Source organism: Chaetodon auriga, chromosome 5, assembly GCF_051107435.1.
Source record: "Chaetodon auriga isolate fChaAug3 chromosome 5, fChaAug3.hap1, whole genome shotgun sequence".
In the NCBI taxonomy this organism is placed as follows: domain Eukaryota; kingdom Metazoa; phylum Chordata; class Actinopteri; order Chaetodontiformes; family Chaetodontidae; genus Chaetodon; species Chaetodon auriga.
Genome location: NC_135078.1, coordinates 1766345 through 1792500, shown reverse-complemented (window position 1 = coordinate 1792500; position 26156 = coordinate 1766345). Strand labels below are relative to the sequence as shown.

Genomic DNA, 26156 nt, shown 5'->3' with positions numbered 1-26156 from the left:
TTAATGATTCTGTATATGGAGTCACTAGTGAAGCATGTAGGAATCTGCAGATGATCTATCTATTTCTGGCAAGTGTGGAAAAATTCTTAGTTTTGTGAAAACTACGTGAAAGGTCACTGAAATCTGGCCTTACCCACTAAGACCACATGTGCCTCAGATTCACTGGTTCAAAAATCACATTTTTTATGGCTGACAGAACTGGTTAACAGTTACCATAAACCTGGTTAGGTAATGTTAATCTAATGCAATGATTTTAATAACTGAATATGCCAATTTGTTTATTAGTATCATTTATTTTCAAAACCTAACTCACAGTTCTACCCATGAATCTAATCAGCTGTAAGTACATGACTGACTGAGCTTGGCTTTCAGAACTGAAGAGCACTGATATTGTGTGCTACATACCACAAAGGTCAGATGAAACCAAGTCTGATTTATATTTACATGATAGTCAAAATGTGAACCTGAACTTTCACAGTGACTGAACAACAATATTAAGCTAGTGCCTCATTTTTTTATTCAATACAAACATCACTGTATTGATGCAACCTACCCACATACTGCAATGATCAACCACCTACTCATCCACCCATACCTTTACTACAACAGCTCAAAAACAAGTTTCACACAGAAAACCAGAGTATGCAGACAACACTAGATGTATATAACTACAAATTAAAGTCCATTAGAAAACAATCCCAGTCTTTTTACAAAACTGATTAGCCAACATGTTCAATTATTTCAACAAACATCATAAAAGGAATGCTTATATTCTCTTAATGGCATCATCAATTTCTGAAATCTGGTCCTTCAGTTGGCTCCATTGCTCAGGATTCAGAGAGATACCTACAAGACATTCAAAACAGAGCATCAAACTGTCTTACACAAGAACTACAAACCACATGTAAAGTACCCTTAAACATTTGCACATACTTTCTCATTAAACAGTTTTCCATCAATTTTATTATTTCCTAAAAATTAAGATTAATACTGATAATATCAAACTATGAAATAACTATGTGGCAAAAACTAAAGTGTAAACAAAGAAAAACATGTTTTATATTTTAGATTCTTCAAAATCGGCACCTTTTGTTTTGATGACAGCTTTGGACACTATTGGAATTCTCTGTAAGCTTCATGAGATGGTCACCTCTAATGCTTTTCAATTAATAGATGTGCCTTGTCAAAAGGTAATTACAGGCATGCAAACTTCTCACCTTCTTTGCAAGATTCACTGTTTTGAATCCAAAATTGGTAACCTATGTGACTTGTGCAGCCCTTGCATGAAGAAAGTGCCTACCTTCCAACTAACTTCCATAGAAAGACAATGAGGAGCAAAAACATCTGATGCTGTGAATGTGCGCGCACGTCTGTATAAATGGATCCAATCAATTCACCTGTCACAGCACAGCATGAGCCAAGACCATTGTCTGTTGCCTGCTGTGTGGAAAAAGCTGCAGCAAAGTGGCACATTCCAGCTGCAAATCTACAGGAAATGTGTCAACTGAAAACTGAAAAATATCTGCCAATCAGAATGCCTGCTGCTTCATGAAACAAGAACTGTCACAAAGACAGTTAACATTGTTAAAAACCGTGTTAGATACAGTAATGTTACCAATTTGATAACTTGATAATCTTATATTGTTGTCTAATGTTAGCTAGATAATCAACCAATGACTTAACTCATAGTAAAAGACAGCTAAGGTAACATTAGCCAGCTAGCTAATTTTACATTACATTAACACTATTACGTGTGATCTTGCATCTTTGTCCGTGGGCCAGAATTGGAAATTTCACAGATCGGTACCATCTGAGGTGGCAAAGATTTAATGGTTCAACGTTGTTCTTCACATTTCAATGAACAAATTGATATATAGACCTGTCAAAAGAGTAGCTAAACATATTTTAAAGCTGTAATAGATCGTCTCATTAATGGATAACAGCTGCAGTAACTTGGGTGCTACTTTTTACATTAGCTAGCCTCTCCTCCATTCAACGACAAAGGAAGTTTTTCCTCGCCAGTGTTGCCAAGTGTTTCTCACAGGATTTTGTTGGGTCCCTGTACATTAAAGAGTATAGTCCTGACCTGCTCTACATGGAAAACGTCCTACGACAACTTCTGTTATGATTTGGCGCTATATAAATGAAACTGAAATGAACATGTTGGATATGATGGAAATGATAGACCAGATAAAATAACAAGGCAGCTGGCTATTGCTTGCAATCACTTACTAATGTTAGTGATAAAGATTGTTTTTAATAAATATTTGATTGTACTCTTATATTGGCCACTTTTACAATTTGGGTAATGACACTGATCCTAGATCAGCAATTAAAAGCAACTTTTGTCTCAAGTATATTGTAATGCATTCTTACTAATAACACTGCAGGGGAGAACAGGGTAAGATGAACAGTTTTTCATTTTAAATGACCGTGGTCAGAAAAACACAAATTTTGATGGAATGATTTTTGAAGTTGTCATCTAGTCAATCGTATGCTGTCATCCTTAAAAGTCTTTTTTGTCCCATTTTCCTCCACTTTTGGATCAGAGCTAGCTTATGCATACATTATTATGTGTTATGTATTTTATCCAGCATCATCTGATGCAAGAACAGAGAGATTGTGCCTAAAAGTAATCAGAAATCAGTATTTAATAGCTTATTAAAAAACCAAAAAATATAAAAAATTAGTGGAATTTATTTCGTTGTTTTGAGATCATCCGTTGTGTTGTGCTTGAGTTGGCATACAGTAAATAGCCCTATTTGACTCCTCTATATTATAGCAAGAACCACTCAACTATGTAAATAGAAACCACAGTCCATGATTACTTTAAGACATGGAAGTCAGTCAACTGCAAAATTTCAAGAACTTTGAATGCACCTTCAACTGCAGTTGCAAAACCCACCAAACACTATGAGGACACTGCATCTCACCTTGAACCTAAAAACACAAGGAATAGATTTTAGACCAGTGGAAATCTGTACTTTGGTCTGATGAGAGCAAATTTGAGATTTTTGATTCCAACTGCTGTGTTTGTGAGATGCACAGAAGGTGAACAGATGGTATGTATATGTGTTTCCCACCATGAAGGATGGAGGAGGAGACGAGATGGTGTGGTGTGCTCAGCATATATTGGAACTTCTTTAAGCTTGTTACAAAAGCATTCTAAGTGAATACCTGATGAAGCTGGTGGAGAGAATACCAATAGTGTGCAAAGCTGTCATTAAGGCAAAAAGAAAAAGGAGAATCTAAAATATAAAAAAAAGTTTGCTTTGTATAAACTTTTTTTGTTTAATACAGAATTCCATATGTGACGAAACTTTTCAGAGTTTCGATGTCTTCAGTACAAATCTACAATGCAGAAAATAAGGAAAATAGCAGGGTTTCTTGATGTGATTACCTTTTTTCCCTGGCTTCATCTCCCCATCTTGGTTCATCCAGTACTCTCTGATGTCAATCAGGACTTTACCTTTGAAGTCCCTGACACTGACATATCTCATCTTTCCAATCTGTAAGAAACAAACAAGCTGTCAGCTGGACTTGACTTTTCTCCAGCAAACATTTTTAGGATAAATACATTTTATGGCCCTTAAAATAACATATAATTAGCTTAGATTAGATTAGATTCAACTTTATTGTCGTTGTCAGAATTCAATGCTGGTGGACAGAGTTCAGCAGGGTAACAGCTCTGGGGATGAAACTGTTGCTGTGCCTGCTGGTGCGGGAACAGAGGCTCCTGAACCTCCTACCAGATGGTAGGGGGGCAAAAAGTCCATGACTGGGGTGGGAGCTGTCACTGCTGATGCTGCGTGCCCTTCTTAGACACCGCTTGTGCTGGAGGTCCTCGATGGCAGTTAGCTGGGCACCGGTAATGTGCTGGGCAGTTTTCACCACCTGTTGCAGGGCCGTCCGCTCAGAGACCGTGCAGCTGCCGTATCATACTGAGATGCAGTTGGTCAGGATGCTCTCAATGGTGCAGCAGGGGTTGACTAGGAGTTGACTAGGATCTGACGAGCCAGGTTAACTTTCCTCAGTCTCCTTAGGAAGTAGAGGCGCTGTTGAGCTTTCTTTATCAAGGTGGAGGAGTTGAGGGTCCAGGAGAGGAGAGATGTGGACACCCAGGAACTTGAAGCTGGAGACACTTTCAACCTAAGGCCATCAATGTGAATAGGGGTGTGACTGCAGCCTTTGGTTTTCCTGTAGTCCACGATGAGCTCCTTGGTCTTCTTGGTGTTGAGGGTCAGGTTATTGTCGGCGCACCACATCACTAGCTGCTGAATCTCATCCCTGTAGGCTAACTCATCATTGTTGTTGATCAGCCCTATCACGTGGTGTCGTCTGCGAATTTGATGAGGGAGTTGGAGCCATGCACAGGCAAACAGTCGTGGGTGAAGAGGGAGTAGAGGAGAGGGCTCAGCACACAGCCCTGTGGGACACTGGTGTTTAGGGTCAGGGTGGCGGAGGTGTGGTTGTCTAACCTAACAGACTGGGGTCTATCGGTCAGGAAGTCCAACGTCCAGTTGCAGAGGGAGGTTCAGTGCCGTGGAGATAGCATCCTCAGTCGACCTGTTTGGTCGGTAGGCAAACTGATGGGGTTCCAATGTGGGGGGACAACAGCATTTGAGGTGGGCCAAGACCAGGCTCTCGAAGCACTTGGTGATGATGGGGGTGAGTGCGACGGGGCAGAAGTCATTTAGGCCCACTGCCACATAATGAGTACTTAACAAATACATCCATCCACTCAAAAGGTTATGGTACAATACTGAAGGTGTTAATCCAAAATACAATGGTACACTACAATAGCCTAACTAAAAATAGTGCCATACATGAGGATTTTGTGGAGATGGTCAGAGGAGACATACGAGACACTGCAGGGCTGTTTTGAGGTGACAGACTGGCAGGCACTCTGTGAGCCGCATAGGGAGGACATTGATGGGCTCACAGAGTGCATCACGGACTACATCACTTTCTGTGTGGACTCCACTGTCCTAGCCAGGACTGTCCATTGTTATCCAACTAACAAGCCGTGGGTGACAAAGGACATCAAAGTCATCCTCAACGAGAAGAAGAAGGCTTTCAGAGCTGGTAACAGGGAGAAGGTTAGAACGATACAGAGGGAACTGAAGGTGAAAATCAAGGAGGCTAAGGAGAAATACAGGAGGAAGCTGGAGTAGAAACTCCAGCAGAACAACTTGAGAGAGGTCTGGAGGGGTATGAGGACCATCACTGGCTTCAGGATGAACAGCAGAGGAATTGAAGGCAGCGTTGACAGGGCCAATGAATTAAATCAGTTTTTGAATAGATTTGACACTTGAGGCCTGGCTCATCCCTCCTCTGACTCCTCTGCTGTCTGTCCTGGACGACAATCATCAACCACTCCCTACTCGCCCCCTCCGTCTCCTTCTCCTCCTTCTTCTTACACTCCACCATCCTCCGGTGTGAGCCCTCTTCACATCTCCTCAGACTGCCAGATGGACCTTACTCCCCAAACTGAGGACTACATCCCTCCCCCACCTGTCACCTCCGCAGTGTGCTTCACTGCTGACCAGGTGAGAAGACAGCTGATGAGACTCCACTCGAACAAGGCTCCAGGACCTGATGGTGTCAGCCCCAGGATGCTCAAAGCCTGTGCCCCCCAGCTGTGTGGAGTTCTTCACCATGTCTTCAACATGAGCCTAAGTCTCCAGAGTGTCCCCATGCTGTGGAAGATGTTGTGCCTCGTTCCTGTGCCAAAGACATCATGGCCCAGGGACTCAAAGGACTACAGACCTGTGGCACTGACCTCACACATTATGAAGACCCTGGAGAGACTCATCCTGGAACAGCTCCGGCTCATGGTCAAGCCACTCTCGGACCCCCTTCAGTTCGCCTATCAGCCCCGACTTCAAGTTGAGGACGCTATTATCGACCTGCTCACCTGTGTCTACGTCCACCTGGACAAGCCGGCGAGCACTGTGAGGGTCATGTTCTTTGACTTCCCCAGCGCATTTAACACCATTCGTCCAGCTCTACTGGGTGACAAACTGACAGCTATGCAGGTGGAATCCCCCCTAGTGTCCTGGATTGTGGACTACCTGACTGGCAGACCACAATATGTGTGCCTGCAACACTGTGTGTCAGACAGAGTGTCTGCAACACTGGGGCTCCACAGGGGACTGTTCTCTCTCCCTTCCTCTTCACCCTCTACACCACAGACTTCAACTATTGCACAGAAACCTGCCACCTTCAGAAGTTTTCTGATGACTCTGCGATAGTTGGATGTATCAGCAAGGGTGATGAGGATAAGTACAGGGCTGCTGTCAACAACTTTGTCACATGGTGTGAGCAGAACCATCTGCAACTAATTGTGGCAAAGACTAAGGAACTGGTAGTGGACCTGAGGAGAACCAAGGCACCAGTGACCCCTGTTTCCATCCAGGGGGTCGGAGTGGACATTGTAGAGGATTACAAGTACCTGGGGGTACATACTGACAATAAACTGGACTGGGCAAAGAACACTGATGCTCTCTACAGGAAGGGCCAGAGTCATCTCTATTTTCTGAGACGACTGAGGTCCTTCAACATCTGCTGGACTATGCTCAGGATTTTCTATGAGTCTGTGGTGGCAAGTGCTATTCTCTACGCTGTTGGGTGCTGGGGCAGCAGGCTGAGGATGGTGGACGCCAACAGACTCAACAAACTGATCCGTAAGGCCAGTGACGTTGTGGGAATGGAGTGTGACGGTGGTGTCAGAGAGGAGGATGCTGAAGGTACGGACTATCTTGGACAACGTCTCACACCCACTTCATGATGTGCTGGCCAGGCAAAGGAGTACGTTCAGTGAGAGACTCATCCCACCAAAACTCAAGACTGAACACCACAGGAAATCTTTCCTGCCTGTGGCCATCAACCTGTACAACTCCTCCCCCTGAATGGCCCTTGGACTTATACGACCAAATTCAATTTTGCACATCCTCTGTATATACTCTGTTTATTTTTCTCAGTATATATATTTTGTTTTAGATTTTGTCTGGTATTTGTTGTATATTTTGTTATATATATATATATATATATATTTCAGTATAAATATCTTGTTTTTATATTTGCTTTATATATATATTTTTTCTTTCTCTTTTCTTCCTTTCTAACTTTATTCTTGTAAGGAGTACCTGCACAAAATAACTTCCCCTCAGGGATCGAAACAGGAATTCTGATTTAATTAAACCTTGTGAATTTGAGTTTTACATACTCATATCTACCACTTACTTTTAGAATTGATATGTTGAATAAAAAATGTTTAAAGAATACACTAAATGCAATGGCTTGAAACTCAGTGCAGTTAAAAAGCTGAAACTACATTATATCTGTGATACCTACCTGGAACATGTTGTCATCACCATTACTGGTGCCCTTGGATGAGCCACCTGGCTTGGAACTCTCTCCGCTCTTTGGTTTCTTAGCTGGTTTCTCTGGTGGAGTTGACTTCTTTCTTTTTGCCTTAAAAAAAAAGAATAGAATAGAAAATAATATAGCACAGCTAATACCAGGAGATTGGGAGAAAATGATATGAATACAGGAAAGAACACAGTGAAAGAGAGCAGTATGTCCCAGTATAATTATATTTACAAAATTATGGAGAATTGATAAGGGTTATGGTCCAGATAAGTATCAGTAGTGATACACAGGAACAATGCAAAGTCAATAAATTCAAAGCCATACCCTTATAGACAGATGACCACAATCTTACAGTGTTGTACCTATGAGTTAACAAAATAAAAAACAATCCAAAGAGCCAAATACTTTTCAGAACAGTGTACCATCTTTTGTAGTGGTGATTGAGTTAGGAAGAGTTCCATGCCATCTGACTTTGAAAGGTGTAAACTGTCAGTCGCCTAACATGGTCTATCTCAAAATAAGGTCTGCTTTCAGTAATTCATTTTTTATTGCATATAGATATACTCAAAGTACACGGATAACATAAACAAATCAGAATTTATATTAAAGCACAAACCTTGCTTTCTACATCACTGTCAGAGTCACTTCCAGATGTGGAAGACAGAACCTCCTTTGATTTTGGCATTCTGCTGGGACAGGGATCAAATATCAGACCTTTATTCCAGTGCAAAACCAAAATCCTCACACATTCATTCAAGACTATTTACAGAGACATATGTATAGACAGATTTATTCTATACTCTCTGCAGAGACTGACAGTGAACTGCAAAAAAACCCCCCTTTTTCAAATTGGATCCTGAAAGGTAATGCGTAGATGCTTCAGTCTATGTAACTGAAACAGAATACATTATAAATGGTGGCATGCACATTAAAAATGTAATCATTAAAGGATAATTTATCTATTTGCACTATGAATGGATCACTTAACAGCCAGTATGGAAAAGAAGAATGGTTACAGTCATTATTCATATGAGCACGTGAGTACTGAATCAAGATAAACATGAAAAAAAGTCATTTTGACAGAATATCAGAGAGGTAATATAATAATATTTGGCATTCGTTCTGGCAATACAATGTGTGAATCTGTAGAGGCCAGCCACTGGCAAATTACAGGGGCTTTTTCCGTAACAGACAACGATATTTTGTGGGAAAAACATTGGAATGTCAGAAACTAGTGTAAATTATTCCATTATGTACCTTATTTTGATTATTTTCATTATATTTATGAAAACATCTGTTTACTAATTCAGAAAGACAGTCTCCCTATCATGTTGTTACAATAAGGGACTACTGCTGCAGAAACAACACTCAAAATTTACTATCATTCAAATCAGACAGAAGATTAATATTAAATATTAAGAGATAGAATTAAAAACAATGTAATGATCTTATGAGTTCTTGTTTAGGCAGAGTTTTCATTTTTTACCTTATGATAGTCATTCCTAAATGTAACAGAATGCTGGCATGTATTAGTTTCTTTTCAAAAGAACTCAAACTGTGAGCCAAACTGATGAAACAAAGTGTCTCTCTGGACCATGCTCTGAACAAAGCAGGTTCATTACTGGATTAGAAGGAGAAACACAAGCACAATGTGCTCACTGATTCGAGTAAAATATTTTAATCATCACACCTCCCACAAAGAATAAATGTACAAGTGGCCTTTGAGACAGTTCAGAATTGATTGTAACGGTAATAACCTCTTGTGTCACACTGGTAAACATCCGTTTCTTAAAGACATACCGAGCCTTCCTGAAAAATCGCACTCCCTAATCCAAACAAAGAGGGCTGCTAACCAGTTACCTGAACACGAAACAGAGTTGCAATCTGAGTAAAGATCTTCTAATATATGGGCGGAATAGCTTTTCATCCACATGAGGAGTCTTTGACGATTGTGGAAATAACGTTAGCAGCTACCTTCACAGCAAGCGGTAAGTGTTGCTCAACGACCGCGAGAGCTTTGCAAATATCGCTTGGGATCTTTCCTCGAGACAGATGGTTTCGACTGTGAGTCGATTGTGTCGTGCCAGAATGCCGTGCGACAGTTCCGTATGAGCGGGGTCTTTCAGTCTACGCAGATACATACAGAAAACACTTCAGTTTTTGCTACCATGACCCATTCGTTTTGTTGTAGGCCATCTATTGAGGCGTTTCACCGATACGAATTGCATATCACGGATATTCTACATATGATTTTAAACAGTTGCCACTTGAAATCCAACTCGTGTTGCCTATAGTACTTCAGTCAAGACTCAGTCATACTAGATGATGAAGGAAAGTGAAGGCACGTGTTTAATCTATGTGTTCCACTGTAATGATAAGACTGTGCTTGTATTCAGACATGGACGTTAGATAGCTAGCTAGCTTAGTTAAATGCTATCTGGATTGTTTAGCCACGGTAATAAACGCTAGCAGAGCTTAAGCACCGTTGCACATGTATGCTTGGTCGTTAAGTAGCAAGGTGATATAAACTCTCCTTAGCCAGTATATTGTAACATAATAGCTGTGCAATAAAACCCCGACCCGTTCTTCTATTAAACCAAATGTTTTCGTAAAAAACACGATTTGTCATGTTCTTCTGAAGCTGTAAACGCTTACTTGATATGATGTAGTGGTGCGGAATCGGATGTCTTGACAGGAAGCGGAAAGCTGACGGACTTTCCGGTGTGCGCTCTGCCTGCCTTCCTAGAAATGCACACAGCCGTTAAATCAGACGTTTTAATGGTTTCTTAAGCGAATTGCTGTTAACATCTATATTCTGTAATGTATTTATGATAGCTACTGTTTTATCAGACAAATGTTTCCTTATGAACAGTTTGTCCTGCGGCATATTTTTTCTGGCGAACTTGTTCGTTGTCCTTTCTTTTCTTTTCTTTTCTTTTCTTTTCTTTCTTTTTTTTTTTTTTTTTTTTTTTTTTTTTTTTTTAATAAATTTTATTGAATGAAAGTCATCACTACAAACATTTCAGGCATATTTTACAATTATCTATAAAAGATGTTGAAACAGCAAGATAAGGAAAATTAGAAAAAAAAAGGAAAAAAAAAGAAAGTAACCAGTGAGTTTTCTCCTTTAGCTGTGCTCCGACTTAAATAGACATCCATTTCAGGTGTTGTAAAGTGATTTGTTTGGTTAACATCCAGCTTCGAAAAGCTAACCAAAATTCTAAAACATGTTCACACTCAAAGAAAATTTCAATGTCTCTTTCACAAAATCCACATGTATTATTTTCCCAATTAAATCTTTTGTGCAAGAAATGGTTAGAAGGATAGATATCATTTATAATTTTAAATACAACCTCTTTTGCTTCATGAGGGATTGGATAAGACATATATCACTTCCTTATCTTCTTTGCCTCCACAACAGAATAATCACTTAAAACATATTTTCTTTTTAATTGACAAAGGTAGTAATGTGAAGTTAAAACATTTCTAATGAACTTGTTAGAGAAAAGTTTGCTTCCTAAGCTGATTCCTTCCACACAGAGTGATCTAATTTCTGAAACATTTGAATGTACCACCAGTTGTTCAGTCATCATTTTGAATGAAGTTGGAATGGCTTTCATTACTTTCTCATATTCTTTGATACAGCATTGCAGGTTATATTTAACACAAAGGTTCTCGTGGGTTAGTAGATTGCCCTGATTATCCATAAGATGTGATACTGCCCAAATACCTTTGTCAAACCAAGTCTTCAAAAATAATGACTTACGATTGGTCAAAACATTTCTATTATTCCACAAAGGAGAATTGTGAGGAGTAAAATTGTAGTTATATATCAGATTCCAGTAAAGGAGAACTTGCTGGTGATAATTCGAAAGCTTCACAGGCAATTTACATACATCATAATCACAGCGCAAAAGAAAATCAATACCTCCCATTTTTTAAAAAATTGCTTTGGAATGGTAAACCAAAAGGAGTCTTTGTGCAGAATAAAAGAACTGAGCCATTTTAGTTTTAGAGCACCATTCATAACTGAGAAGTCAATAGCATTTAAGCTGCCCTCTTCGATACTCTTGACCACATCAGTTCTTCTGATGTACTGGCATTTGTTCTTCCAAATAAATTTGAAGTTTAAATTATTAATAAGTTTAGTCATTTTGTCTGAAATTTCGTGTGGAAAGGCAGGATAAATAGCTCTTGACAAACTCTCCATTTTAGAAAGCAGAACCCTCCCAAATACAGTAATGTCTCTCTGTAACCAAGAGTTCAGAATAGTTTCACATTTATCCACATTTTTACAAACATTTTCCCTCTCCCTTATTTCATTATTCTTAGTAATAACTATACCCAAGTATTTCACTTGACTTTTGGCTGAAATGTTACATATTGACAGTGCCGGCTGATCATGAAGTGCAAATATTTCACATTTATCTATATTTAGTTTCAAGCCTGACGCTTTGGAAAATATGTTGATGGAGTTTAATACTTGAGGAATTTGCATTTCATTTTTTAAATATAAAGTTGTATCATCCACAAATTGACTTATTATTATATTTCTTTCTAAAATATTTATTCCTTCAATACCATTTTTTTTAAATCATAATTGATAATAGCTCGGCTACTAGAATAAATAATAAGGGAGAGCTGTTGCAACCCCGTCTAATACCCCTATTTACCTGAAATTTTGGGCAGGTACCTTGTTCCAAAGCCACACAACTGTTAATATCTCTATATAACATACCAATCAGGTTTCTGAATTTCTGACCAAAACCAAAATAATTTAAAGTACTTAATATGAAGGGGTGCTCCACTGAATCGAAAGCCTTATAGAAGTCTAGAAAGAGAATGAACCCCTCCTCTGATAATAAATGACTGTAATCGATCAGATCCAAAACCAGTCAAATGTTGTTGTGAATCAATCTTCCATTTAGGAAGCCAGATTGCGTTTCATCAATGAGTTGTGACAAACCTTTTTTAAGTCTAGCAGCTATACATCCTGACAGCAATTTATAATCAGTGTTGAGGAGTGTAATAGGTCTTAAGTTGTCTAGTACTCTTTTATCTTTGCTGTGTTTGGGAATTAATGTTATCAGACCTTGTTTCATACTGGGCATTAGCTCTTGTTTCACAATGCATTCTTGTATAGCTTTGAACAACAGATTTCTAATATCTTTCCAAAAGAAATGGTAGAAATTTGCAGTGAACCCATCAGATTCAAACTGACCGCATCTAATTCTTCTATTTTTAAATCTGAATCACAAATTATTTTGAATGCATTATTGATGTTGGGTTTAAAATTTGCAATTTGGTCAAAGAAGTTGGTTGAATCAATGGGAGAGAACACAGACGAATATAATTTGATATAGAACATAAAAATTTCTGTCTCAATAATTTTGCTATCCTTGCATTCTCTTCCATTATAATCAACAAACTAGTTATAGCCTTATTTCCTGTCTTTTTTTCTCCAGTCTGCTGAAGTATGATGTGTTTTTTTCTCCCTCCTCGATCCATTTTACCCTTGACCTGACAAAAGCACCCTGGGCTCTCTTCATATAAATATTATCAATTTTGGATTGTAGAAGCAATAATTTTTCCTCGTCTTCGCTAGGCAAATCTGGGTTGCCACAACATTGATTGATTTCACAAAACAAATTGCTTTCTTCTTCTCTATTTTTTTTTTTTTTAATTCTTTACTGGTTTTAATAGAGAATTCTCTAATTTTGAATTTAACAAATTCCCATTTATTACAAAAACTATTTATGCTGTTATCATTTTCAATTTCAGTTATCTTTTTTTGTTTGTTTGTTTGTTTTTTTGTTTTTTTGTATTTTGGAACAATAGTCTTTATCTTTTAATAGGTTAGAGTTAAATTTCCAGTAACCTTTGTTTTTCTTTTGTTAGGATCCTGTTTTATTTCGGTAGCCTTGTTCCTGTTTTATTTTGGTAGCCTTCCCTTGTGTGTCTTAGTTTCTTTACTTCCTGTATGTTTGCCACCTTTGTTAGGTTGATTGTGCCCACCTGTGTCTGTTTAGTTCCCTCCTCTATTTAAGTCTCTGTGTTTCTTTTGTCTTTGTGGGATCATCCTCTGATGTGTGGTTTTCCTTGTTCCCTGTGACTGCTGTGAGTTTTCCTGGTCTGGTCTATTTTTCCCTGTTGGTTATTAGTTGGTGTTTTTTTCTAGTATCGCTTTTGGTTTTGGTTTTTGAACTGGTGGATTTTTGGTTGCCTTCTTTTGTTAAATAAATCACTTTGAACTGTGTTTGCTCAGCTTCTTTTGTCTAGTCTGCACTTTTGGGTTCACACCTTATTCTTTTTTCTTGCGTGATGACCACAAACCATAACATCTTTTTCCTATAACTCGAATTCAATGTTATTTCAGTGATCAGTTAAAGGAGCTTTGTAGATTAAAGCTTCAGAGATAAATTCCTCCAGCATATCCGTAACAAGCAAGTAATCAATTCTAGATTTAGCAGTACCATTAGTATTGTTTTTTCCTTGGGTTTTGAGTTCTCCAAATATCAACCAAGCTGTTATCTCTAATAAAATTTTCAATAAGGGGATTAAAATGGTGATTGTTAAACTTGGAGGGCCATCTATCTTCCCATTCATCTGGCACAATACTCCAATCGCCTCCTATTAAAATAACGTCAGTGGGATGGAGTGCTTTTAGCTCATTTATCTCTGAAATAATATCTTCAAGCATTTGCCTGTTTTGAGCGACAGACTTGTGACCATATATATTAATTAAAATCAAAAAATGACTTTCAATCCTTAGTGACCTTCTCTATCCGCTCTGTGTGTGATTACATCCCCTGGAAATCTATGAAAACAAATAGCAACACCAGCAGACCTGTTGCTTCCATGCTGAACAATATTCGATCATCCTACATATTAGTCCAAAAGTTCACATCTGCATTGGAAGAATGAGTTTCCTGTAATAGTAGACTATGTGCTTTCTGCCCTTTATACAAAAATAAAGATTTTTTTTTCACCAAGTCTTTCAGACGCCTCACATTTAACGAAGCAAATGAAATAGTGCACTTCAACATTCAGACAAAATAAAATGAACAAATTTAACAATAACACTCACAGTGTTTACAAGTATAGAGCTTAACTTACTCTTTTTAACAAGCAACTGTGTCCCATATTACCATCTTTTACTCATATTGTATATTCTTGTAACAAAGTCTGCATTTTGTCAGCCAATTTTTCGACCCTCTATGTATCCATGTGGCCCATGGTAGTAGGCTCGTTTTCCTTCCCATCGAGCCTGTTCAATCTGCGGCCACAACTTTTTCCTCGCCTCTCTGTCTTCCAGTGGCATCATCTCCACGAAGCGGACGCCTCTCTCCTTGCACACCGGGGAATCCTTGCTTCTGCGCCAGATCTCTTCTTTAACTAGCCTCCGTACGAACAGCACAACCAGTGGTCTGCTGCGGTTATTCTCCTTCTTTCCGACCCTGTGTACGACGTCGACGGCTTCTTCTAGCTGGCGCACTTCTAAGTTCGGAGCGATTTTCCTGAGAAGCTGTATGGTGTCTGCTCGGATGTTCTCGTCACATTTTTCCTCCAAACCTTTCAGCTTCAGGCACCACCGCATCTTGTATCTTTCCTGCTCTTTAATTCTCTCTTTTAGTTCATCATTTTCACTTTTGAGGAGTTGGTGTTGTTTTTCCAGTTCAGTTACTTTTTCCTTGCATTCCTTAACTTCTTCAGCATTAAACTGCACCGCATTTGTCAGTGCAGCTAACATGCAGCTAGTTTGTTTAGCCTGTTCTTTTAGCTCGTCAAAGTTTGTTTCCATACCTTGAATGGCTTCTAGTATGGTGAGGTTGGAGACCTCCATCTCGCTTTTGCTTTTCTTGCCGGATGGAGGCTTGCTCGGGGTCAGTGGGGCGGAGCCAGCGTCTTTTCGTTTGGCTTGCTTAACCAAGCTAGCCTCCATAGCATAGTCATGGTCGCAGGCCTGCTCCGCATTAGTCGACATTACCTCCAAATCGCTCGGCATTTGGGTCTTCACAGCGTTTCCACCAGGTATTATCAATTTAGCAGGTTTCAGTATGTTATTCAGATTCATTTCAAGTTTCTGAGTGTACTTTAAGAAAAACTTTGGGACTAAATTGTTGCAGCCTCCGAGTCGAGTTGCCGTTCAACACGCCATCTTGCCAGAAGTCACTTGTTCGTTGTCCTGATCAGAGGAAGCATTTCAGAAAGTTATGCTGTATGCTCTAAAATTAGGTTTTACATACAGAGTGAAAGCCACAAGCATCAACTTTACACTGCTAAGCCAAAGTAGCCCAAAATATTGTATGAGCCGCATGCACTGAGGCAATAGAATATTTCAAGTCTCATTTTAGTGTCTTTGTGCTCACAGCATGTCAAACTATATTTGGATTGGTTCATTTAGTGTACAAATCATTATTTTGTTGTATATTTCAAGGGGATGCAATGATGTAAAAAACTCATGGTACAATAATACCTTGATATTAAGGCCATGATACAATATCTATTGCGATGCTTCTGCTTTCCTTTTTAAAATAAAAGTAGCCCGCCGGGACCTAAGCATTAGCAAAAGTTGTCATTAATTGTCTTTGGCAATGAGTGATTGAACCACATACAATTTAAATTCAGTTCAGTTCAATTGAGTTCAGTTAAATTCCATTTATACAGCACCAAATCACAACAGAAGTTGTGTCAGGACTTTTTCCATATAGAGCTGGTACAGACCAAACTCTTTACAGAGACTCAACAATTCCCTCATGAGTAAGCACTTGGTGAAAGTGGTGAGGAAAAACTTCCTTTTAACAGGCAGAAACCTCCAGCAGAACCAGGCTCTGTATGGGCAGCCATCTGCCGACCAGATGGGTTAGAGAGAGAGAGCGACAGAATGCAACCACAGTAACAGTGACAGCTCTAATAATAGATTCTTAACTACATTATATGATTAGATTAGATTAGATTAGATTGCACTTTATTGATCCCTTTGGGAGGACCCCTCAGGGAAATTAGAGTTCCGGCAGCTCAAAGCAATACAGGTAAAAAGGTAATAAAATACAATAGAATAGAGAAAAATATGAGTCCTGAGTCCCAATGTTCCTTCCCATCCCACCCTCTGTCCCATGTTACCTCCTCACCCTGAGTGAGGAGTTCTACAGTCTGATGGCATGAGGGACAAAAGAGTGTTTCAGTCTGTTTGCCCTGCGCTTGGGAAGGAGCAATCTTCCACTTAACAGGCTCATCTGTTTACTGATGATGGTGTGCAGAGGATGCCTGGCATGTAGTATATGTAGCATACATATATGATTATTTATGTATGATATATGTGTGTATTGATAACATACATAATACAGCATTACGGATGTAATAATAATGTAAGTATGACTAATGGTAGTAACAGTTGCAGTGGATGTCAGACAGGGTGATGGCAGGAGGCATAGTTATAATCCACAATCCAGGTCCAATCAAACCAACACCAATGCAGCAGTCAGTAGTAGTCAGTTTATAAAATAATTAAAAGAGCAATTCCATCAGGTGACCACATCCAGGATTAGTTTATGTACTGGCAGATTTAACAGTCTCTGTTTGGTGGTCAGCTCAGCTGTGGTAGTTGAGCTGCAGTGAAAAAACGCTGCTGCATGCCTCATTTAACCAACCAGATGGCTGGCGCGGCCTATGTTCAAACCCCACTTGTGAAGGTGTGTGCAAAACACTTTATGTGGGGGATAGTTCCGCCTCTCTCACTGCTACATTCATATTTCATGCATTGTCTGTAACGATTGTTACGCTGTGATGATTGTTGTTATTCTTTATGTTAAGCTCCCACTCCAAAAACAGTAGATTTCAAAACCTCAGCTATGTTGAGTCCAGTGAGTGATTGGAAAAGAGGCCGTGTCTGTTGGAACAAACTTTTAATGTCCCATTCCCTGGTCATAACATGAGCTGTGACTGTAATATAGCTGTGAATAACTCGTAGCAAGATGCCACTGTGTTAGGTGGCCACTGCTGCAGTAGCTCCATCATTTTGTTCATTAATTTAGCATGTTATTTCATTCTTTTTCAATTCTATCTTTGCTGGTAACTGTGTTGTGATGTTTGCATGCAGTTTTACAACTTTTCTGGTGGCCCTTCTGTGACTTTTTGCATTCGTAATGGAGGGCCATACAGAGACGAGTGGGCCCATTGTCTACACACGCAAGCAGCTGATTGCATTGTGCACTGTTTGTGAATGAGAAGTCGTGTAATCCCAGGCATGTTACCGTTAAGGAACATTTCTATAGCTCGGACATTGAGTTGCTGCCTGTGGAGAAGCGGCCTTATTATTTGCCTCGGGAGTTCACGTCCGGCACCGTGATCACTGTTTACATTGCTCCAAAGACTGATGGGGAAGCAGCATGTGACATCATCCACTCCACCGGAGCTGAGCTACAAACGCAGCAACCAAACATGTTTGTAGTCATTACTGAGGACTTTAATCACACCTGCTTGGACAAAACTCTGCCAACATTCCACCAGTTTATTAACTGCCCCACCAGAGACAACACCACACTGGACCTTCTGTATGCTAACGCAAAGGATGCATACAGTGCCACTGCCCTTCCCCCTCTAGGCAGAGCTGATCACAGCCTGGTGTGTCCCTCTTGTCCAGAGACAGCCTGTATCCACGAGGACAGTGAGGAGGTGGACTAATGAGGCTAATGAGTCACTGCAGGACTGCTTTGAGACAACAGACTGGGATGTGTTGTGTGAGCCACATGGGGAGGACATCAACAGCCTGACAGAGTGTATCAGAGAGTACATCAAATTCTCTGAACAGACCACACTGCCAACCCGGACTGTACACTGCTTTCCCAACAACAAGCCCTGGATCACCAGTGACCTGATAAGTCTGCTTAATAGGAAGAAAAAAGCTTTCAGGTCAGGGGCCTCCATAACCCCCTCTGCCCAAGTGTTTTCACTCCAACCCTCAACCTCCCCTGGTGATCCCTACCTTGGACTCAACTCCCACATCCCCTACCATTCCCCACAGCAACCCCTCCTCTAGCACCATCCCCTGCCTGCCAGGTAAGAAGACAGCTGGAGATGCTGCACCAGGGCAAGGCTGCTGGCCCTGATGGCATTAGTTCCAGAGTCCTGAGGACTTGGGCCAACCAGCTGTCCGTGATCCTTCTTTTCACCTTGCACACCTCAGACTTCCAGTAAAACTCTTCATTGTGTCACCTACAGATGTTTTTGGATGACTCAGCGATGATGGGGTGTATAAAGGATAGACGAGAGGAGGAATACAGAGCAGCGGTTGACCTTAAGCATGAACATCCTCTTCACCACCTCGTGGACAGACAGTGGAGCTCCTTCTCCAATAGAATGCTGCAGATCCGCTGTCACAAGGACCACCTCAGGAAATCATTCCTGCCACGAGCCATCACACTGTACAACAGTAACTTGCACTACTGCAATATTGCACAATACTGTTAATTGTATACATTTCTTTATCACTTGCAACTTGCACATATTTTTTCTGGTATATAGTTTATAGCTCTGGCTCTCTCTCTTTCTCTTAAGAACTGCTGTTAATCTTTGTTTATATACTTAGTTATGTTGTATATATTTTACATACTTAGTTATATTTTCAGAACTACTGCTGTTCTATGTTTATATACTTAGTTATATTTTGTGAGGACATCAAGGAAGTGGACCAGCGAGGCTGTGGAGGATCTCCAGGCGTGTTTGGACTTTACTGACTGGGATGTGTTCAGGACTGTTACCAACAGTCTGGATGAGTACACGGAGGCTGTGACGTCCTACATCAGCTTCTGTGAGGACTGCTGTGTTCCATTACACACCAGGGTGAGTTACAACAACGACAAACCCTGGTTCACAGCCCAACTCAGACAGCTATGGTTGGCAAAGGAAGAGGCCTTCAGGAGTGGGGACAAAGACAGATACAAAGAGTCGAAGCACAAGTTTAGCAAGGCAGTGAAAGAGGCTAAATGACTGTACTCTGAGAAGCTCCAACACAGTTCTCAGCTAACGACTCTGCGTCTGTCTGGAAAGGGCTCAGGCAAATCACCAACTACAAACCTAAAGCCCCCCACTCCATCAACGATCGACGCCTAGCCAACGACCTGAACGAGTTCTACTGCCGCTTTGAAAGACAAAGGGACAGTCTAGCAACTATCCCCCACGACACCTCCAAACAGCTCCAGCTCCAGTCACCTCCACCAATGCCCACCCCCCCAGTGACAACTCTTTCCATCCGTGAGAGAGGGACTGTCATTCGGTCTGCAGATAAGGTGATTGGCTGCAATCTCCCGTCTCTCCAGGACCTGTATGCCTCCAGGACCCTGAGGTGTGCAGAAAAGATTGTGGCTGATCCCTCTCACCCCGGACACAAACTCTTTGAGTCACTCCCCTCTGGCAGGAGGCTGCGGTCCATCAGGACCAAAACCTCACACCACAAGAACAGTTTTTTCCCATCTGCTGTCAGCCTTATCAACAAGGCCCGGAACCCCCCTGACACTCTTCACACTCCACCTCTGCCTCATCTTGTCACATTGACATAAATACAACTCTATGCGTTACATTAGCACTCAGCTTGGATTTCTTTCTGAAAAAACAGACTGTGTTTCCGGAAAAAACAAACAAACAAAAATCAGACTTGTGTATATATATTTATATTGTTATATTTTGTACTCTTATTTTTAGTAGATGTGTCATACACCAACTTTACCACAACAAATTCCTCGTATGTGTAAAATTGTACTTGGCAATAAAGCTTTTTCTGATTCTTATTCTAATTCTGATTTATGAATTGCTCCTATCCTATGTTTTTATACTAATTGTATTTTTTAAGAACACTCTTTTCTCTTTGGTTTATTTATGTTTATATGTATTGTTTAATCTGCTGATGCAACAAAAGAATTTTCCAAACTGGGATCAATAAAGTCAAGTCTGAGTGAAGTCCACCCATCTTTGGTTATTGAGATGCAGTCTGCTTCAGGTTCTGCGTCACTTTAGTTTTTACAGAGCTGCTATCACTCTGCGACTAAAGCATTGCCTTGGTGGAATTATATACTTTGGCTCCAGTGTGAAACCTCTGAAATCCATCATTGTCGACCAAAGAAAATGGCCTTAAGTCTTTGGCTATACTGTTATGCGGAAGCAGGACTACAAATACCTCTTTCAGACTCCTTTGGCCCAGCTGAGGCCTTGCTGGTGTTGTGATTTGAGCTTTCTGGGTGGTGATGTGCCAAATGGCTTCTTGTGTTTAATGTGTTTCTCCTAGGGTAGTTGACCATCACACCATGGCAGTATTTGCAAGTTGTTCTGCATTTGTCACTTTCTTTTTTGCCATTGTCAGTTCTTGAAATAGAAAAAAATGAAATGTTACCACACATCAGCTCTAGATGTCAATGGAGCATCCTCAATCCCTAGATGTCAATAGAGCATCCTCAGTCTTTTTGTCATTATCTGCACGTTTATCTGTAATTTTCTCGTTGGGTTTATTTTTAGCAGGGCTTGGCTTGCACGCAAAGGATGACAGGAGTCTATTGTCTTGACTACCATGGTTGCGCCCTCTGCTGTTCAAACAAAACAATACAGTTTTTGACAAGGAGAGGTACTAAATAAACATGTAGCGTCACAGTAGATGGTGTCACAGTCCCTCATCGGCATCGAGCCATATTTCTGTCACGATTTTGTAAGACTTGATATATCGTTAGATCCCTAATATTTCGTCCTGTATCAATATACCTCACTCGTCATCATGATAATGAAATTATGATACACCAGCAGATCATGTGATTCATTGATCAGGGCATATTCTCATCTAAAATCACAATTATAAAATGTCAACACTCCTTTATTACAAAGAAAGTGAGTCATTTGTATTGATAAATGAGTTCATATATCCTATGCGGTTCACGCTAAAAACATCTTTGTCATGATCAATAAACCTGCATTTTTCAGGTTTGGAACTTCAGAACTTGTTGACAGCGGTGCCTGATAAAATTTAAAACAGCTTCAAAGACCCAAAAAATCCAGACTCTTAGAAATGTCAACATTCTAATCTGGATAACTTGGTTATGCCTGTCTGAAGTACAGAGTCCTAGTCACCATGGCTATCATGTTTATCAGTTTAGCTTTAATTCTTTCATACCTCTTAATACTTTCCTTCCATGCGCCTGTCATATTGGTACATGACATCGACCACTTGTTGCTTAAATTTCACAGCCCTATATAATAGAGAGCATAAGAGTTTAAATGTTGCAGATATGTGAAACATCTTTACCTCATAGCCATCATGGGATTTCTCTGTATTTTCACATTCATCCTGTCCTAGCATTATTAAACACAGGGCACACAATTAAACATTCCTGCTCATTTAATAAAATTAAATTTCCCTCTGAAAAGATACAATGAACATCTAGCATCAACATCAAAAGTTATTTTCACTGAAACATTTGAAATGTTCTTAGCGCAAACTCTCTTTTTGTTTTTTCCCAATGCTCACTTTGAGGAAAAGATTTGTCTCTTAACTGGGTGTTGGACGCCCAGGTCGCAGCCCCTCACTGAGAGTCTACAAAGATGTGTACTATACAAACCAGGGAAAGTGTCTCACTGAGATCAAAAACCTTTTTTTTTACAGGAGCGGGCTGGCTAGGGCAGCAGCAGCACATAGAACATGAAACAATGAACATATATAAAATAGATGAAATATAAAGAGATACTACTAATAGTGTGACTATAACACATGATAAGAAGGATAAGATAAATGTGTCCATAAGGGATAAAAATGTCCTGTCCTGTGCTAGACTGTCATTTACATTGTCTTTGGAAGTCAGCTGTACTCTGGGCAAGTAAATCAGTAGCTACATCCTGCCACAGTCCATTTGGCAATGTTGTGGATTGCAGTGGCTCTAGCACAGTGGTTCTCAACCTTTTTGGATGAACGCCCCTCTACTCGATGTCCACACCTCTTGCCGACCCCCATCAGCGAGAAAGCAGTTGGAACAACTGTATATTGATATTTAATAATAATATAATAATAAACTTTATTTATATAGCACTTTTCATCCATATAAAATGCATCCCAAAGTGCTTCACAGAATAAAAGAATACAAGAACAGAAAGAATAAAAGCATATTATGACAGACAATATTCCACTCCCAGATATACATCTGTGTTCACACACACACACACACACACACACACACACACACACACACACACGCACACATACCCACGCCCGGTGCTGAGACATGGCAGGGCACTGAGGAACCATGTGAGGAAACACCTATGGGGGCCATCCACACCGAGAAGCGCCACAGCCCACGGCCATAGGGAGCGCCGCCACAGAGACCACCCCGACACCGATGGACAGGGACAGACTCCACACTTAATGCAGAGCCGCCCCAGTCCCCCGGGCCCAGGAGGCCTCCAGGGCAACGCCCCCCATGGGCAGACCGGGCATACATCCCAGCGTGGAGGCCCCCCATGAGGAAACACTGAAGCTAAAAACTAAAAGACTAAAAATATAAGCAACAAGTAAAAGCAGGTATAATGCATAAAAATTAAAAGATTTAAGAAAGTTAAAAATGTTAAAATAGACAAATAAATAAATAATAAATAATAGTAATAAGATTTTAAGATCAAGTGGTGATAAAATGGATGACTAAGAAGTCATGGGAAATATTAGAAATAAAAATAACATAATAGAAGAATTAAAAGTTTAAAAGAAATCAATTAAAAGCCAAATTAAAAAGGTGAGTCTTGAGCCTCCTTTTAAAGACATCAACAGTCTCTGCAGTCCTGATGTTCTCCGGCAGGCTATTCCATAGTCGAGGGCCATAATGGCTGAATGCAGCCTCCCCGTGGGTTTTTGTATTAACTCTAGGAATAATTAAAAGTCCAGTGCCGGAGGACCTCAGGACCCGCGAGGGTTGATATGATAAAAGCAGGTCAGATAAATAAGAGGGCCCAAGACCATTAAGACATTTAAAAACTAATAAAAGAACCTTAAAATCGATCCTGAAACACACGGGGAGCCAATGCAGCGATTTTAAAATTGGTGTAATGTGCTCCCGCCCTCTGGTCTTCGTCAGCACACGTGCGGCTGAGTTCTGTAATAACTGCAGATTAGAGATGGTCTTTTTGGGGAGACCAGAGAGCAGGGCATTACAGTAGTCTAAACGACAGGAGATAAAAGCATGCATCAGCACCTCCGTGTTAGCTTGAGAGAGAAAAGGGCGGACTCTGGCTATATTCTTAAGATGATAAAAACCTATTTTTGTTACATTTTTAATATGTGGAATAAAATTCAGCTCAGAGTCAAAAATGACGCTCAGGTTCTTTATCCTGACAGTCCACACAGTGGACTGTCAGGATGTGCGGTGCCTGCTCCTTCAAGAGAGTTGTGAAACTGTGGTACCTGCCAGTCATGGCAGGAGCACTGTCTGTGGCACAAGCAAGGATGTTGGTGATGGCGATGCGCTTCTCCTGCAAATACTCCTCCAGTGCGTTGAAAATTCTTTGCCCCCGCATGTCTGTTTCGAAATATTTGGCGAACAGAAACTCCTCAGCTATATCATTGCCAGATAAATAATGGACATAGGCCATCAGCAGGACATCGTTGTTGGATGTCGTTGTCTCATCCAACTGAATGCTGAATGGACTGCTTCGCAGTATGACACACAGCTGCTCCTCAGTGTCCAGTGCTATCTCGCTGACCCTCCGCGCCACAGTGTTGTTGCTGAGGGGGATTGATTTTACCACCTGTGATGGGTCTTGCTCCATGACTGTGGAAATCGCCTCTTTAATGGCTGGGAGAACCAGCTTCTCCCCTACAGTAAATGGCATTCTACACTTTGCAATTAGGAGGGAGATATTCTAAGAGGCGACCAACCCACTGTCTGTTTGGCTTATCTTCCGAGTGAACAGGCTGCTAATGGTGCTCCACTTAGCATGTTTTTCCTTCAGGGCCTGAAAAAACGGACACTCCTTGTTGGCATGATCCGTGTGTATTTTAATCAAGTGATCCTTAAGGTGTAAGGGTTTCATTGCCTCGTTGGAGAAAACCTGCTCACACACCAAGCACACTGGAAGCTGCATGTTTGTGGAAGAGGATATAAACCCGAAGTTAAGGTATTCCACATTATATTGCAGACACTTCTTCTTGCTTTGTGGCATTTTGCTTTATGATGTCGTTTAGGGACAAACCTGTTTATGTTTTATGTTATTTCTTTTGATTGGGCACTCAGGAGTCAAGCCCACGAAGGTCTGTACAATAGTGGGTTAGCCCGGACTTGTGACTTGTGAAATGTCACTTCACTCATGTCTTGTGAATCTCAGTGAACTATTGTGATTATTTAGAGGCTGTTTTCCAAAACATTGTGTCTCACACAAAATTAGCAAATGCAGGGAAGACCAAATCCTTTACCGTACTGCTGTTAAACTAAATGGGAAACAAAGCGCTGTCTCTAGTTGTGAAGTGAAGGGGAGGCATCAGCATGGCTGAGTGGTAAATTTGACCCCATTTAAACCTGGTATCAAAATGCGATCTGCATGTGAACATGTCCAGATGAGGAAAAATGCTTGTTAGTCTGGCTTAAAGAGTATGGTATTGTACCTACTTTATGTGGAAAGTGTCCTGAGACTACTTCTGCTGTGATTTGGCAATGTATAAATTGAATAAGATTAAACCGAAAATATATTTTTAGCCAACACAAAATGCTGTTGCTGCCATGAAATGTCATAGATGCATTAGTCAACAGAACTGTGTGAAAAATGAAAGAAATATAGGTGGGAAATGAATGATTTACAGTAAGAAATAACTGTGTGTGACGTTGTGCTCTGCCCACCTTTGTGCAGCTGATCAGCTATTAACAATACTGCATTCCACATAGCAAACTGACTCCACATCGGATTTGCCCGAGAGGAATCTTAGGCTCCAGAGCAGATCCACAAAACAAGTCCAGATCGGAGTCCTCTTGCATGAGGATGGATCCGGAACAGATAAGGATCACGGATCTAGACCAGATCTGGCCCGGACCCTACCCGTATCTGCTCATGAAGAAACTCATCAGGCTGTGATCCAATTTGATCCCGTTCATGAAGCAACTCATCCAGTCTTGATCTGATTTTAGTCTGTTCATTAAGTGGCTCATTTGGCAATCACAGGTTAAAAATGTAACATCAAACAGGAGTGGCCTCAACCATTTCACCTTCAGCTGGACTTGCACAGGTACACTGAATGTGTGTGTGTCTATGTGTCTATCTTCTCACCTTCCATCCTGGCTCAAAATAATTTTTATTAATTTGAAATAACAATAGGCTGATCTTCTTGGGTCGGGATGCTGACAGTGGCACGCCTCCTTGAGCTCCCAAGTTGAACCACTATATCGCACGCTTTAGTGTGTCATTATCATCATGGGAGACATGACTCTTTCTCATGGCATCTGCAATCAAACAAATAGGTTTTCATAAAATTTCATTCAATTTCAAGTCCCAGTTGCAACCACCAGTTTTTATGTTTTAAAAGAATACACATAACCACTAGTTTTTCAACTGAAAGACTGCTGTCTAACATTTAAAGGACAAGTTCAACATTTTTGGGACATGTGCTTATTTGCATTCTTACCCACAGTTAGATTAGAGACTAGATTAGAAAATCTCTCATGTGTGAACAGTAAATATAAAGATACAGGCAGAAGCTGTAGCTTAGTTTAGTTTAGCGTAAAGACTGGAAACAGATGGAAACATCTGGCTCAGCTCTGTCCAAATGTAACATA

General features: G+C 40.5%; 1 protein-coding gene across 3 annotated transcripts in view; it reads right to left on the bottom strand.

Annotated features, from left to right (window-relative positions):
- Positions 1-10107, bottom strand: part of sub1b (SUB1 regulator of transcription b) — a 10444-nt gene extending 337 nt beyond the window's left edge. Inside the window, exons 1-5 of one of the 3 annotated variants that reach the window (XM_076730823.1) lie at positions 10030-10107; positions 7991-8060; positions 7357-7476; positions 3401-3509; positions 1-846 (exon numbers count right to left, since the gene is read on the bottom strand). The exon at positions 1-846 is cut by the window's left edge and continues 337 nt beyond it. In XM_076730823.1, coding sequence (XP_076586938.1) covers positions 767-846; positions 3401-3509; positions 7357-7476; positions 7991-8059 — 378 coding nt within the window. In that variant the 5' untranslated portion in view covers position 8060; positions 10030-10107 and the 3' untranslated portion in view covers positions 1-766. Of the gene's footprint in view, positions 847-3400; positions 3510-7356; positions 7477-7990; positions 8064-9234; positions 9420-10029 lie in introns of those variants that run through there. The other 2 variants (XM_076730824.1, XM_076730825.1) reach the window with 2 other exon arrangements.
- Positions 10108-26156: the final 16049 nt, after the last annotated feature.